General features: G+C 40.2%; 1 protein-coding gene across 1 annotated transcript in view; it reads left to right on the forward strand.

Annotated features, from left to right (window-relative positions):
- The window catches only part of ARPP21 (cAMP regulated phosphoprotein 21), a 125,370-nt gene that overhangs the window by 19,386 nt on the left and 90,703 nt on the right, over positions 1-15,281 (forward strand). Inside the window, exons 8-9 of the mRNA XM_064277452.1 lie at positions 7,674-7,782; positions 9,679-9,780. Of these exons, the coding sequence (XP_064133522.1) occupies positions 7,674-7,782; positions 9,679-9,780 (211 nt within the window). The remainder of the gene's footprint in view (positions 1-7,673; positions 7,783-9,678; positions 9,781-15,281) is intronic.

A 15,281-nucleotide genomic window follows, 5' to 3' on the forward strand; every position in this document is an offset into this window, starting at 1 on the left:
CCTCTTTTTAGTTTATTTAGTTAGTTTATTAAGTTTATTAAGAAAGATCTGAGATTAGAAAACATTCAAGAAAATGAATACCCTGGAGGTGAGCAAGAGATTGTTCATCATCAGTTAAGTGCTAAAAGTGAAAAGGAGTGAATTCAACGTAGTGTGTTGTGTTGTGCCCTCTGTCAGAATAGCAATAGAAGAGGCGGGATGACGAAGCACGTTGGAACAAATATAATTTTTGTGGGTTAAGACTTCTCTAAAAGTTTACTTAAAAGATCCCATTGGAGTTTGAAAATATTGGAGCTCTGCAAGGACTAGAAGGCAGGAGGGGACAGGAAGGCTTATATAGGGAACCCAAGGTTGAGAAGGGAGAGTGTTGACATGTCACGGGGTTGTTAACCAATGTCAGAAGACAATATGTGTACTAACTGTTTAATGAGAAACTAGTTTCTTATGTAAACCTTCATCTAAAATACAATAAAAAAGAAAAAAAAGACACCGGAGCCCTAGGGGCACAGTGGTTAAGAGCTTGCCTGTTAACCAAAAGTTTGGCAGTTCAAATCCACCAGCTGCTTCTTGGAAAATACAAGAAGCCTAAAATTGTCCCTAAAGAACCCTCAAATAGCAATTGTTTTATGTATTTATTGATATTTATGAGATAAAACTTGAGATGTTTTTGTAATCTCAAGAACCTAGGCACGTATCTGAAGTTTTCTCATTTGTGAACATATGAGCACCGCATTTCATAGACATTTCCTATAAGGACACCCACAGATCATTTCCAAGAACTGCCTTTCTATAGTTTTACGACTGTATACGTTATTTTTCATTTTGTGGAAATTCTCCATTTATAGGCGTAAAAATATGCCTGTTTTGTAAAGCTAAGTCGATCTGTCTGATGTGTATATCTCTGTCGTTGCCAATACTGAGCTCAGTGCAGTTCACAAACAGTGACGTTCACGACGAGAAGATATAGTATTCCAGTGCTTACTTGCATGTGATTTCTTGTCCTTTTGCAAGTTTCATATTTTTGCCTTTTTCTTTATTTCTCTATCCTTTTTCTATATTGTAGTTATTCTGTCTTCTCCTTTAGAAGGGGAAATGCCAGTCTTCAGGTTGGACACTCTCATTTAGTTGATTTAAAACGTACTTTTTTCATGTTTCTACACGTATACATCAAGAAGCATAAAGCAATTAAGAAAGTGATTTTCTTTTTGCGGGGAGAGGGTTTCTCATATATTGGAGGATCTTAATGTGAAAGCCAAGACCAGAAGCCATAACCGTAATTAGTTTGGGTATTTTTTTAAAAGTAACCGCACAGTGGAAAGATTAAGAATTGGTTTGATGAAGAAGAACATCCAAATGCTCATTTTAGGTGATTATAAAATAATACAGGCTTATGGGAGAAAATTTAGAAAATATTCAAAATATAAAACCATTTTTATTGTCCATATATTGGAGTCCTGGTGGCATTAGGAGCTCGGCTGCTAACCAAAAGGTCAGCAGTTCAAATCCACCAGCCGCTCCTTGAAAACCACATGGGGCAGTTCTGTGCTGTTCTGTAGGGTCACTATGACTCAGTGGTAACTGGTTTAATCCAGTAATTGGATATAAACCACTTTTAAGTTGTTGAATTTCTTTCCTATCTTTCTAAAATATTAACTTTCATTATTTTGAAAGATGATACAAGTTTATTATAATAATCATAAATATGTAAAAGGTTAGAAATAAAAATTGCCCAGTGTCTCACCATCCAGAGACAACAGTTGCTCACACTATTTTTACAGTTCTATATATATATTTTTTATATTATGGTTTCATAATATATCATACTAAAATATATATCATAAGATTCAACATAAGTATGATCATGGTATATCTACGCATTTATGAATTGCTTTTCTATACTAGCCACTATGATTGTGTATCATATTATAATGCTGCATGTTACATATGGAGATGCTTTCTGTTATTTAAGTAGTCCACTGTGGATTTTCACTGTTCTGCTATTGTGAACAGCAGAACAGTGTTCATTTATTACTTACTTCCTTTGCATCCGTTCTCAGAAATAGAATCCCTTTGCCAAAGTGGTTGGATATTTTGAAGGCTCTTGGTATGTAGCCAAATTGTTTCCTAAATGGTGGTACCAATTTAAGAGAAGGTCTGTCTTGCAGGCCCATGTTATCATGGAGTATTGTGTTTGCCTTGTTGCTCATGAATAGCCGTACGTTAAAGGAGGTTCAGGACGTTTCCGATGTTGGTTTACATTGTCTGTGTATTTATATATTCAATACGTGATAGAAACTGAGAAGGAGAAAATGAATATTTCAGACTACGGACAAGTGGGACCGTGAGTGTAAAAGAAAACATGCTAATAAAGGAAGCTGGACACTTGGTGCTAAAGAGGGGTTTTTAAGGTGCACTTCCATTTAAAAGAAAATAAAATGATACAAAATGATAGTGGAAGTTGTAAATACTTATTTAAAAAGAGCATCAGGCTTTTTTTCTTTTTCATAGAAGACATCAAAGTTGTCAATATTTTTAATTGAAAATGTCAAAGTCTTAAGTGAACAATGCCACTTAGATCTTTCTGCTGTTTGAAAATTAAGATATTTTTGAGAGATGTCTCGCGCCATCGAATTATTTTATTTTACTGTGCTGTAGTAACCTTCCTTTGCGAAAGTGCTTAGGCAGATTGGTGACTCCCTCTTAGTTTGAAATCCGAAGACTCCCCTTTGTGCCTTTCCATGTTTAGCGAAATAGAAATCTTCATTTTTGTGTGGGGCATTAAACTTACCTATTTGGAAGAAAACTAAATACTTCAAGATCAAAAGATTTAAATATAATAATAATAATAAGGGCTAATTTCTTTCAAGCTTCAAGGGAAAAACATGCTAACCCAAGTTGGAAGTGACTGACTGGAAGGCAGAGTTTGTCTTACACAGCATTTCGCTCAGCCACAAGGCTTCTCAGTTAGTGAGCTGTGTGTAACTAAGCAACAGTGAAGAGTTAATCCCAATGTACCCAAGTTTTGATTGGGGATACTAGAAACTTCTGTGAAGACTACTGTTCTTCATTACACTGAATAATAAGGGTCAGTAGATGTATGCTAAGAATTTCGGGAAAACTTATTTTCCACCTGAGTTTCCATTGAAAAGAATCATAAAATTTTTTCTGCTTTTTGATGATGATATAGAGAAAGCCAGAAATAATACCTCATGGCTAAAAGTCCAACAGCAAAAAAAAAATTAGGCATGTCTGATGCCTGGCTGTGAAATACATGGTAAAGTTTAGTCATCATTCCTTTAGTGAATATCCTGATTTCTTGTAGCTTTGGGGATTTTTTTTCCTTATAGTCTCATGTTAATACATTAAAAATAATTCATTATAATTTTTTAAAAGGGCTGTAATACATTATTTTAGCGCCATTCATTTTATGGCTGAGAAGTAATATTGCTATTAGAGGTAAAAGATTTTTTAAAGCTATTATATAATGGTGCATTACCGGTAATTCCTAGCTTAATCACTTCAGTTGTATATCTTAGCTTGCATGAGTTTAAACTGCACATTTCTCATAATTCTAGAGCCATAAATAGTCTATAAAATGAACCTGGAAAAGCTATTAAAACAAACAAACAAAACAAACCTGTTGCCACTGAGTCAGTTCCGACTCACAGTGACCCTATAGGACAGAGGAGAACTACCCCATAGAGTTTCCAAGGAGCTCCTGTTGGATTTGAACTGCTGATCTTTTGGTTAGCGGGATGTATAATTATGTATTTTGTTTAGTGACTCTTTTGATCTGTCCCCAAATTTCACCAGTGGTTTATAACAGCTGTGCTAAATTTTCATTATTTATTCATTCACCCAAATGCCTCTCTTATGCTGTAGGCACCAGGGAGTAAGCAATAAAAAAACAAAGTCCCTACCCATATGAAACTTACATTCTAGCTCTGCTTAATTTGTTGAAATCTCATTCTGATGCTTTCTTTCTTAAAGAACTTTTTAAAAAAACAACTGTCGTCAAGTTGATTCTGACTCATGGCCGCCCCCTGTGCCTCAGTGTAGAACTGTGCTCCCCAGAGCTTTGAGTGGCTCAGTTTTTAGAAGCAGATCACCAGGCCTTTTTTCCAAGGCACATCTGGGTGGACTTTGAACTTTCAGCTTAGCAGCCAAGCATGTTAACTGTTTGTACCACCCAGGGGGACTCCAAAGAAGAATTTAGACCAAAGCAAATCACCTTATACTCACAAACCAAAGAGCACACATTCTCAGACCGTTTACTTTCTGAGAGGGCCGTAATCCAGTATGCAGACGGACTAATAGTAACACATACAAAAAGCGTACCTGTAAATTTAACAGTAATCAAATAATTTCAATTGCTAGAGTTTATCAGACTACCAAGAAAACAAAAAAAACAGACCCATTGTTATTGACTCAATCCTGACTCATAGCCACCCTATAGGTCAGAGTGGAACTGCCCCATAGGGTTTCCAAGGAGTGACTGGTGGATTCGAGCTGCCGACCTTTTGGTTAGCAGCCTGAGCTCTTAACCTCTGTGCCACCAGGGCTCCTATCAGGCTACAGAGCCTGGGAATATTAAGAGAGACTTAGTTAGTATTGATACAATCCACACTTGTGTTTAAGTCAATATCCCAATTTCACTTGCCATGTAGAAAAGTTATAGAACAACATATAAGTATTGGTTGAAAATATTGGGACGCTTAAAATAATTTCTGGAGAATTTTTGTATCATTTATAGCGACCTGATACGGCATGAGATAATCTTACAAGACCTCACAGTGTAATAGTTCATTGAAGGTACTGCAATTCTGCTGCATGGCTCTATGCTGAATTTCCCTACTCCTAAATGGTTTCCTCAGTGCCAAGTGCAAGTTTACTTTATACCTTTAGTGCTCTCCTTTTGAAATGTCCTGTCTGCACTTGCAGATAATTTCTTACCTTTTGTAACATTCTAGTTTGGTGGAAAACAGTTACATTGATTTCAAGGATGACGGAGTTTTTTGCTCTTTATTGTGAGGTGTGAGGACTTCCAGTCCACTGTTGCCCGTATAATCGGAGAGCCTGGGCTGAGCTTCTGTAAGGACCAGAACAGGCTCCTTCGTGGCCATGGCTTAGTGGGCAAATCTGTAAACTTGGAGTCCAAAGGATCACTGAGCGGTGGTTTCCTTGTCTATGAAAGAGGCAAAAAATATTTGTTCCTCTCATATCAAAGTTTTACTTTAATCATTAAGATGATGGTATCACTTTGCAGAAATTATACACTAATCTAGAAACAGTAACTGATACTATTCCAAACCCAAACCAAGCCCTTTCCTGTCTAGTCAATTTCGACTCATAGCAACCCTACAGGACAGAGTAGAACTGCTCCATAAGGTTTCCAAAGAGCAGCTGGTGGATTCGAACTGCCGTCCTTTTGATTAGCAGCTGAGCTTTTAACCACTGTGCCACCAGGTCTCTGATATTATTCCAGTTTTTTTATTATCATCTGTTAGTCAATATTATTATAATCTATGTACATTTATGTACATGTATTTAACGAACTAATGCTTCTTGTCAAGACTTGAATTAAACTACCCTTTTGTTTTAAAACTGCTGTTTGCTTATTTGGGATCCCCTTAATTACCAGCCACCCATCTTAAACAACAGACATTATTGCCTCTGAAGTGGCTTCCCCGTGACTGAGTATGTAGTGGACCTGCTGGGGACAGAAGACCCACTGGGCTTCAGAAGTGATGGCTCAGGCGTGACAGCCACTTTAAAAGAGTTGTAAATTACAACTGTTTCTAAACCAGGGACAAACATTTCAGCCCTTCCTGTGGGGTGAACCCAAGCCCAAGCCCAAGCCATTCATTGCCTTCCGTGGTGTGCAGTGACAATTGTGGGAAGTCAACAAGGAAGCGGAGCCCTTTCCTGTAATAATACAAAATGCTTCCAAAGCCCACTGCTGTTGAGTTGACTCAACAGTTCTACTCTGTCCGACTCCTAGTGACCCTGCCGGACAGAGTAGAACTGCCCCATAGGCTTTCCAAGGCTGTAAGTCTTGACAGGGAAACCCTGGTGGTATAGTGGTTAAGTGCTATGGCTGCTAACCAAGAGGTCGGCAGTTCGAATCTGCCAGGCGCTCCTTGGAAACTCCATGGGGCAGTTCCACTCTGTCCTATAGGGTCTCTATGAGTTGGAATCAACTTGACGGCAGTGGGTTTGGTTTTTTTGGTTAAGTCTTGATGGATGGTTAAGTCTTGATGGAAGCAGACTGCCACACGGGGACAGATTATCCAATGGACAAAGTAAGCATGGTGTTTACCTTGCTTGCCAGATCATCTGCAGTGATCAATTTCATGTTTTTTCATCACATCAAAGACTCTGCTTCTAGGTGTGGCTGGCATCTCTCTCCCAACCCCCAGCACCTTCCTACAGAATCAGACTCTTTTCACATTTACAATTCCTGACAGAGGTGGATGACTCAGTAACAAGGTAAGCACGGGCATACTTGTGCTTACTTATTAATCTATAGTGAACAATTTCACCTGGGTTTCACTTTGGTGTGGTGAAACTCATGCGAAATTGTTCACTACAGATGATTTGGTAAGCAAGGTAAGCACTGTGCTCACCTTACTTATTGGATAATCCACCCCTGCTGTAATATCTTTCTCCCGCGGAACAGCTGGTGAGTTCAAATCAACTACTTTTCAGTTAGCAGTGAGCGCTTAACTACTGTGCCACCAGAGTGCCTTTACAAAATGATTAAGAGGACTTAAAAAATCAATTGACTAATCAATAGCGTGTGACTGCTTGGAGCACTTTCCCCATGCTAATCAGCCATTAAGTTGTTTCAACTAAATACTTCCAGTTCCCCCAATTATTGAACTGATTCATAAGACGTGGTCGGAGCCCTGGTAGCAGAGTGGTTAAGAGCTCAGCTGCTAACCGAAAGGTTGGCAGTTCGAATCCACCAACCGTTCCTAGGAAACCCTGTGGGGCAGTTCTCTGTCCTACAGGGTCGCTATGAGTAAGAATCGACTTGATGGCAATGGGTACTGTATGGGTATAAGACACAGTCAAGGATATGAGAGTCCAGTGGAGCCAGATTCCACAATATTAGTCATTGGGGAAAGACAGAAATCAGTTATGGATGATTTTTTTTTCTTTTTTTAAATTTTACTGAGGTTTCAGATAACTGGATAGGAAAGATACAATGAGAGGTATCTTTCCATGTTCCAGACGTTGGCAAATTCATGCGATACTCCTGAATTCTAAACCAGTGTCTTTGTTGGAGAATATGGGTGGGAGCTCATTTGAAATCAGGAGTGAAGGAAATCAAAATAACTAAAGACATAAGCCTATATAAACTATGTGCAGGCCCTTCAGAGCTGTTTTAAACCTCAGCCATGGTGAGCAGCTTGCAGTTAATCATGGCAGCAAACAAGATTGTGACCTCAGAGCAACCAGAGGTATTCTGACAACACATGCGGAGTGACTTACTGTCTACCTGTATGGTGCCAGCGATTCTAGTATGAAAACCACTTGTAAACTTACCTTAATTATGATTATTTTTTTTTAAGTTGAATGCCACTGTGGGGGAGAAAAACGACACTAAGAACTAACTTTAAGCAGAGGAGAAAAGCTTTTTTTATTGATATGTTTTACTTTGCTGGCAGACCAGAGCAAAGGTTTTCTGAACATTTAAAAGATGAAAAAGGTGAAGAATCCCAGAAGCGGTTTATCTTGAAGCGAGATAACTCTAGTATTGATAAAGAAGACAATCAGGTTGGTTCTCAAGTTTGAGAGTGGCTGACGTTGTTGTTTTTGAAGGTGGGCTGACATGTTCTTGTCATTGTTCTGTTGTTCCTTCTTCCCTCTTCCAACCCTCCCTTGCCTCTGATACTACTGCCCCTCTCCAACCTCCTTGCCCCTTTGGCCTCCCCCTCTGGCATTCAATGGGTAGCAAAGAAATGTCCTGGTTGCTTCAGCGGTGGCTCTGTGTTGGGCTGCATGGGTGGTGCTTGGTGCAGTTTCTGCTGCATGCCTTGGGGGGTGGGGATGCTTCCGGCTCTGAGCTGTTGGGAGAAGCTTTGCCAGTCGCATTTCCAGATGTCTGTGTAACTATGGCAGTCCTTCCACTCCCTACAGCTTTGTCCTTCAGTTGTGCCCACATTGAGCTGGATTATCAATACGGACCGATGATCAACCGGTGTAGCTGTAAAGAACAAACCTTGTTATGGTGAGAACAGGTGGATTTTGCAACTCTCCTAAAATAAGTCTTCACGGAGAAGAACTGAGTTCGTGTTTCAGTCTCCCAGCCCTCCTTCCTCCCCTGTTTTATTGTCCATGTAAATCATCCGCTTGTTTTGCATGAACTGTAGCAGATCTTTCTCCTTGTGTGTATTTTGCTTGTGACAGAACGTTATGTTGTTCTAGCGTAGCCGTATCCACGGTACCTGGACAAGGATAGAGAGTCCACTAAGTCTCTCCTCTAGACCGGGGAGGGAAGGCCGGGGTGGGTGGAAGGTAACAAGAAAGAACACTAAATAAATGGCAGAAGAAGACAAAAATACTTAAAGTATAATAAGCACAGTAGAAAGCCATATAAATGCCATTACAATTACACCTTGTGTCTCCAACAATCAAAATAGCGCTTTTGAACATGACTTTGCTTTAGAATTCTCGAAGGTAAGACAATATTATGCATCTCACTCAAGTTGTTATTTCAGCTACTTTCAGTGAGTCACTGAAAGCCAGCATGTGCAACTCTGATGCCCTTTTGTTTAAACCTGCTCATCATTGTAGCTAGTTGCCTCCCACTGCCACACCACCACCACCGCCGAGCTAAACCGCGGCTCGTGTTGGCTATGAAACAAGTACCTGTGTCATGTGCCGAGTGGGTGTTTGTCGAGTGGATGGATGAATGAGGTTAGTGCATAGCGTTGTGTGAGGAATGGCTAGAATGAGAGGGGAGGGTGCTTGAGATACAGGAAGGCGTTCATGAGAGGAGGAAGAGAAGCAATCCTCATGCTGGGTTCTTTCAATTGTTACTTTGGTTCTCCTGATATTAGCCTTCACCACCAGTCTTTTTCAATTCCAAGTCTTAGGTATTACTTTCCATGCCAGAGGAGAGTCATAGGATCAGTCATTGAGTGAATAAAAAACACAAATTAGAATATTGAGAAATAGTGTCAACAGATTGCTTTCAGCCTCTGATTCTATTTACTTACTTGTTCTGTTTCTCCAGTCCCCAGATTTTCAGTCACTTCTTCCCTCAGCCTCTTTGAACCAGCCACTTCAGCAGATTGCCCCCTTTTGATGTCTCAAAATCACGTAAGCCATCGCTAGTGACCCACCACCTACCTGAACTTGTAAACACCTGAGGCACTTTCAGGTGCTTTTGTTCCTGAAACACCTGTGCTACTTCCAGCCAGCAAGGAAGCAACCAGGTGCAACAGACATCTCCCGTCATGGCATGTCACACACATGCACACACGTGTGCACACACACTATACATGCACTCCGCCCCCTCCATGGCCTCCTTAGGGACCAGAGAGGTTGAGACTTTTCATGCTCCATTTGTTTAAGTGGACATTCATTATTCTCAGCTGACACTTGCTTAACTGCAGATTTCTATCAGCTCAACTTGGGTAACCCTCCTGATTTCTTTTTTCTGTTCAGCAGAACAGAATGCATCCATTTAGAGATGACAGACGAAGTAAATCAATTGAAGAGAGAGAAGAGGAATATCAGAGAGTGAGGGAGAGAATATTTGCACACGATGTGAGTAGTTGTTTTAATTGCCTCTTTAGTACAGTCCTTCCGTCAGCAGTAAGGCAGCCTCACTCCCCAGACAGTGAGCTGGCAGGAAAAAAGGAGGCTGGAGCCAGGGAACAAATTGATCTGCGACAAACTAGAGGTGCTTCTAGAAGAGAACCTGGTTCAGGGAAGTGATGGAAAGCTAGCCAGAGGTTCTAGGTTATGACGTGTGGGGGTACATAGGTATAATTTTGTTCAGTAAAATAAAACTTAAACTCAGGGAGAGGTTGTTAGGTTTAACAAAGTGCCTTCACAACCCTGTTAGTTGGCAAATATCCCACAGTGTGTCCACTTTGGAGCGCTGGTGGTGCAGTGGTTAAGAGCTCAGCTGCTAACCAAAAGACCAGCAGTTGGAATCCACCAGCTGCTCCTTGGAAATCCCACAGGGCAGTTCCACTCTGTCCTATAGAGTCGCTGTGAGTTGGAACGGACCGGCATTGTGTGGAGAACAGATTACAGAAAAGAAAGAAGAGCAGGTTGCCAAGGAAATAATCATTAAATAATTCATTTTGTTCAAATTCCAACAAAGAAAATGTGGGTTTTTTTTTTTTTTTTGTCTTTTTGCTCACTGTGGCCAAAATAAAACACAATTAAAATAAATAAAAACTAAAAGATAAAAAAGAGAGAAAAACCCAAAAAACCCTACAAATGGGATTTAAGTGCAATCAAGTTCAAATGGTGAGCTGTGGCCGTAGCATTTCCATTCCATGGAATCGTCTGGCCGTCTCTAAAATACTTTGTGTTCTTCCTTCTGCAGAAGTAGAAGAAGGAGCTTCTTTGTGTAGACTTTCTAGCGGCCAACCCTCCCAGCTTTGCTAAGTCATTTGGGGTGTCCGAACTCTGTTGTCACCTGCTCCTGGGAGTTATATAAAGTCAGCCTTGGAGACCTAAGCTTCACTGCTTAGCCTGGATGAGGACTGCTGTGGCCGTGGTTTCAGGCCCAAGCCAGTTTCTCTGGTCCTTCATGAAGCCTCAGGGGGAGCTCAGACTCTTCCAACACGGTGCTTCTGCCATGTTTTTACAGATTTCCATGATCTCTTCTAGATCCACTCTGCCTTTCTTACATGTAATAAAAGAGCACTTTGACAACTGAATAGATCTGGCCCAGAGCTCTGGAATTAGGAGATTGTGAGCAAGGAAGATGGGAAGAGCCCTTGTTGGATGTTTGACTTCCCGAAGATTCGGCATATGTGTGGGCGACTTAGATTATTATGACTAGAATTACAGAGGGTGCAAAGTATAGCTCTGACATATTTAAGAAAAAATAAAACCCATTGCTGCCAAGTCAATTCCCGCTCATAGCAACCATATAGGACCAAGTAGAACTGCCCCATAGGGTTTCCAAGGAGAAGCTGGTAGATTCGAACTGCAGACCTTTCAGTTAACACTGAGCTCTCAGCCACTCCTCTGACAACTAGCAGGGCTTTTTGTTTGCTGGATACAAGAATGAACAGATCAGAGGGTCTGTTCTAGTCATGGCAGAGCAAGGATGTGAGCTCCTTAGTATAGACTCTGGTGGCCAGCCCCTCCAGCTTCAGTAATTCATGTGTGGTATCTGACCTCCCGTTTCTGGCACCGCTTTTCACCTCATCAGCTAGGGCAGGGGCTTTTTAACTGGCATCTTGTATGCACAGTATACTCATAGAAAGACTTCAGGGATTGCATAAAGCCTTTGGTATTACCTGCAATATATTGTGTTCATGAGCCTGTAGGCATTTTTTTTTTTTTTTAAGAAAGCATTCCTATTGTTTACCATATTCTTATAAGCTTCCATGACATCAAAAAGGTCAAGAGCCACTCTCTTGGAGGGAAGGAATCATGGCCAGAGCCTATTTCCCTAGCCCTGTGGCTCCTCTGGAGACATTTGGTCATACCACTGATGTTGTTATCTATTGCAGTATAACAAATTATCCCAAAAATTGACTGTCTAGAACAACAAACACTTATTACCTCGTGGTTTCTTTGGGTCAGGGATCTGAGAATTGCTTAGTTGGTGGTTCCGGTTTGAGATAGCTGTTGAGGTTGCTGTCAAATTGTCAGACGAGGCTGCCGTCAGCTAAAGTCTTGGTTGATGGGTTATCCACTCCCAAACTCACTCGCATGGTTATTGGCACATCTCAGTTCCTTACTGGCTATAGGCTAGAGACCTCAGTTCCTACTCTGTGGGCCTCTCCATACGCCATTGGTGTCTTTTATGACATGGCAGTTGATGATTCAAGAGGCAGCTAGAGATGGAAGCTGTACTTTTCTATAACCCAATCTTGGAAGTGACATCACTTCCCTTCTGCTGTATTCTAGTGGACACACAGAGCAACCCTGGTAGGTTAAAGGAGGTACACGAAGGTATATATACCTGGAGATGGGGGTCATTGGGGCCACTTTGTGTTAAAGTATATTGTTATAACGTCTATGAACACAAGCCTCAAAGACACAGCATGGCGATATGAACTTCCTTAAATGCACATAGTAATACATCATCCTTACCATCTACATGAACATAGCACACTTTGAGGAGCTTCATCTCACCCACTTGCAGGTTCCCAAATGATCGTCACCACTGCCCAGGTTGTTGAGCTATACAATATGATAACTGAATGATCTGAAGTCAGTTATAAAACAAACACATGGAATCCAGCATGAGGAAACTCTGTTATAGAAGTCTCATCTTCTATTTAGCTGGTCTTTAATTTTGTTTCTTCATGATTAAAAAACCGAGCTAACAGACCAGCTTTTCTTGGCAATTACTATTTAAGTAGTGGAGCCGCTCAGGCAGGTTAAAATACTGATATACTTCAGTAGAATTTGTTTGTTTGCTACTTGGAGTAACGACAGAGAATGTAGAAATACTTCCTGTTATTTATATTTAACCTAGCAGAAGCCAAATTAATTTTAAAATTTAAAAGCGTTCTTGAATACTTTCCAAATGTATCTCAGTGTTTAAGAGGCGTGTGTGCGTGCATGTGTGTGTGTGCAAACACGTGTGCTTACGTATGCGGACACAGTCAAAATATGTGGATTGCTTTGGGAGTTTTCTAGAAAAAAAATTCTCAAATATAGCTTAAGATATTTTGATATTTTCAGAAAAATTTATCACAGAATTAAGCCAGAGCACACACTAATTTAGGTCTCCAATAATAATCCATATGTTTTTCTTAATCAGTAATATTTGAAAAATCTTAACTCTCTTATTTCCTTTGGCAAGGATTTCAGCTTATTTCATGGTTAATTCTACCTAACGTTGCAAACTTTGAAAAGGTTGGGTTGATAAAACAATATATTTGTGAAAAATATGTTTGGCCAGGAGTGTGATTTCTGAAGGATGTTTATGTATAAATAGGGCAGTAGGGAGGATCTCATCTGCGCTCCCCCGAGCACGTGCTGAGACCCCTCTTCCGTGAGAACTAATAATAAGGGCGTGAGGTGCCACCGGCACTGGGGGGTGGGATGTGGGCGAGAATTCTGTAAGCCATTAGGCACAGTCATTTTTCTCTTTATAAAGAAGGTGAGCCCTTTATGTCTGAGAGTGCACGTGACAACTTCGAATGTAGCACTTAATGACTGACGATTTTCTCTTTCTCTTGCTATTAAAATTTGCAGGTTATTGACATTACCTTTTTTTTAAAAGTTTATTCTCATCATCTACTGAATTGCAGCCTCTTAGCTACACTGTCTTATTAATGAAGATGGGGCAGAGGAATGATGAAATGATTTTTCAGGATCTGCCCATAAAAATTGGGAAAAAATACTCTCAAGATGTGTTTTTTGGACAAGGCACCTTTGCCTTGCCAGTGCTTTAGACTTTAGTTCATAGAGTTTGGGCTGTAAGCTTAACTTTCCCCCAGCTGCTATTAGATTAATATATCTGAAGAGGTCAGTGTGTCTTTGATCAACTCCTTCAAAGGAGGACTTAAAAACCCACCAAAGGAATTCCTGTACACAACCAGAACATTATAAATGCAAATTGACCTCCTTGAAATCGCCAGAGCTGAGAAGTAGCAAAGTATTGAATCCTAATGTATATCTAAGACACCCTTTCTTTCACCTACCATGACTTGACTCAAAAAAAAGCTGGTAGGAAATAAAGAAAACTACAGGAAGTAAAGATGGCTGGATGTTTAGTTTACAGCAAAGAGATCTTCACAGGCATAATGTCAATGGCCTATTATTTATATTCGATTGCCTTTATATACATAAATGTCAAGTTAAAAAAAGCTATTTTCTGAAAAGCCTTTCTCTAAATTGGTTGGTTTTGCTTTTTGTTAAATGGTGTTTCTTGTAAACTTAATATTCATGATGTTTGATGCAGGAAGTTTAAAACAGATATAGTCCTAGAAATGCCCCCACTAAAATGCTCAGGACACTTAGCAAAACATCACCTCCAAATCCAGCCCTTTGCTTACTGGAAGGAAACAATTTCTGTAGCAAAGGGAAGAGAAACCAATACCCCACCTGCCTCTCTGAACAGTGGTTACATTAGTAAAAAAAAAAAAGTAGCATCATTTAATTCAAAAATTAGTTATTGAAAGGTCCTTATTATTTCTTTGCTTTTATTTTATATTAAAATAGGCCTGTTAAGTCTCTCTATATTCCTTGAACAGGCTGTTTAGTCTGCATTTTCATTTCTGTTAGGAAATCAATTCTTTGAAATTGACTTTAATTCCTAAACATAGTATATTAGAGGAACGGGACACCATATTTTGTTGGGACTTCTCTTTTTCTGCTTGTTTAAATTTGAGGTAATCCACCTTTCCCCACCAGAAAATGCTAATGGGGCTTCATGTTCCCTGCATTGTGCTTTAAACATAAAATCATAGAGAAAGGAAAGCTAGGGAAATGGGAGCCAGGAAAAAAATCACCAGTTCTTATTACGTGAAAAACTAAGACATGTCAGATGGAGTTTGACTTTTCTTTTTTTTTGAATTAGCTTCATTTCTTCCTTTCTTCTCTTCTGTCCCCCTATATTTAACGGTTGATGGCATTTCTTCAACTTTGAGTCTTGTACTCAGTCTGTTTCTTTTGGGAAAGTTTAGCATTGCCAGGTAACACTTCCAGGACTGTGGCTTTACTGCTTTTCCATCCTCAGCTGGGTCCTGCCACGCTTGCATGTCGTGCCTTGATTTGAACCCGTTTCTTTGGCTCTCGTCCGTGGCTGCACGTCAGCAGCTCTGTCTGAGCCGACCCACCAGAGGAAGCTGCTAGCTCAGAACCCGACGGTCACGTTTCTCCAGCGGTTTCATTCACCACAGCTCTCTTCTTCTGCCCTTGGTGCCGAATGGGCTTAAATCTATTTCGATTCTGGAAATGACTTGATGGAAAAATACCGTGGGCTGCATGAGAAGTGTTTACTTTTCTAGACTCTAACCTAATTTTTTTTTCTCTTTTTACTTCTGTGTTTGCTGAAAAAGGGGAATATTTTTCCTAATCCTTTTCCTTTAGGAGGGGAAAAGTAGTCTTAAAATCAGGCA

Source organism: Loxodonta africana, chromosome 27, assembly GCF_030014295.1.
Source record: "Loxodonta africana isolate mLoxAfr1 chromosome 27, mLoxAfr1.hap2, whole genome shotgun sequence".
Lineage (NCBI taxonomy): Eukaryota > Metazoa > Chordata > Mammalia > Proboscidea > Elephantidae > Loxodonta > Loxodonta africana.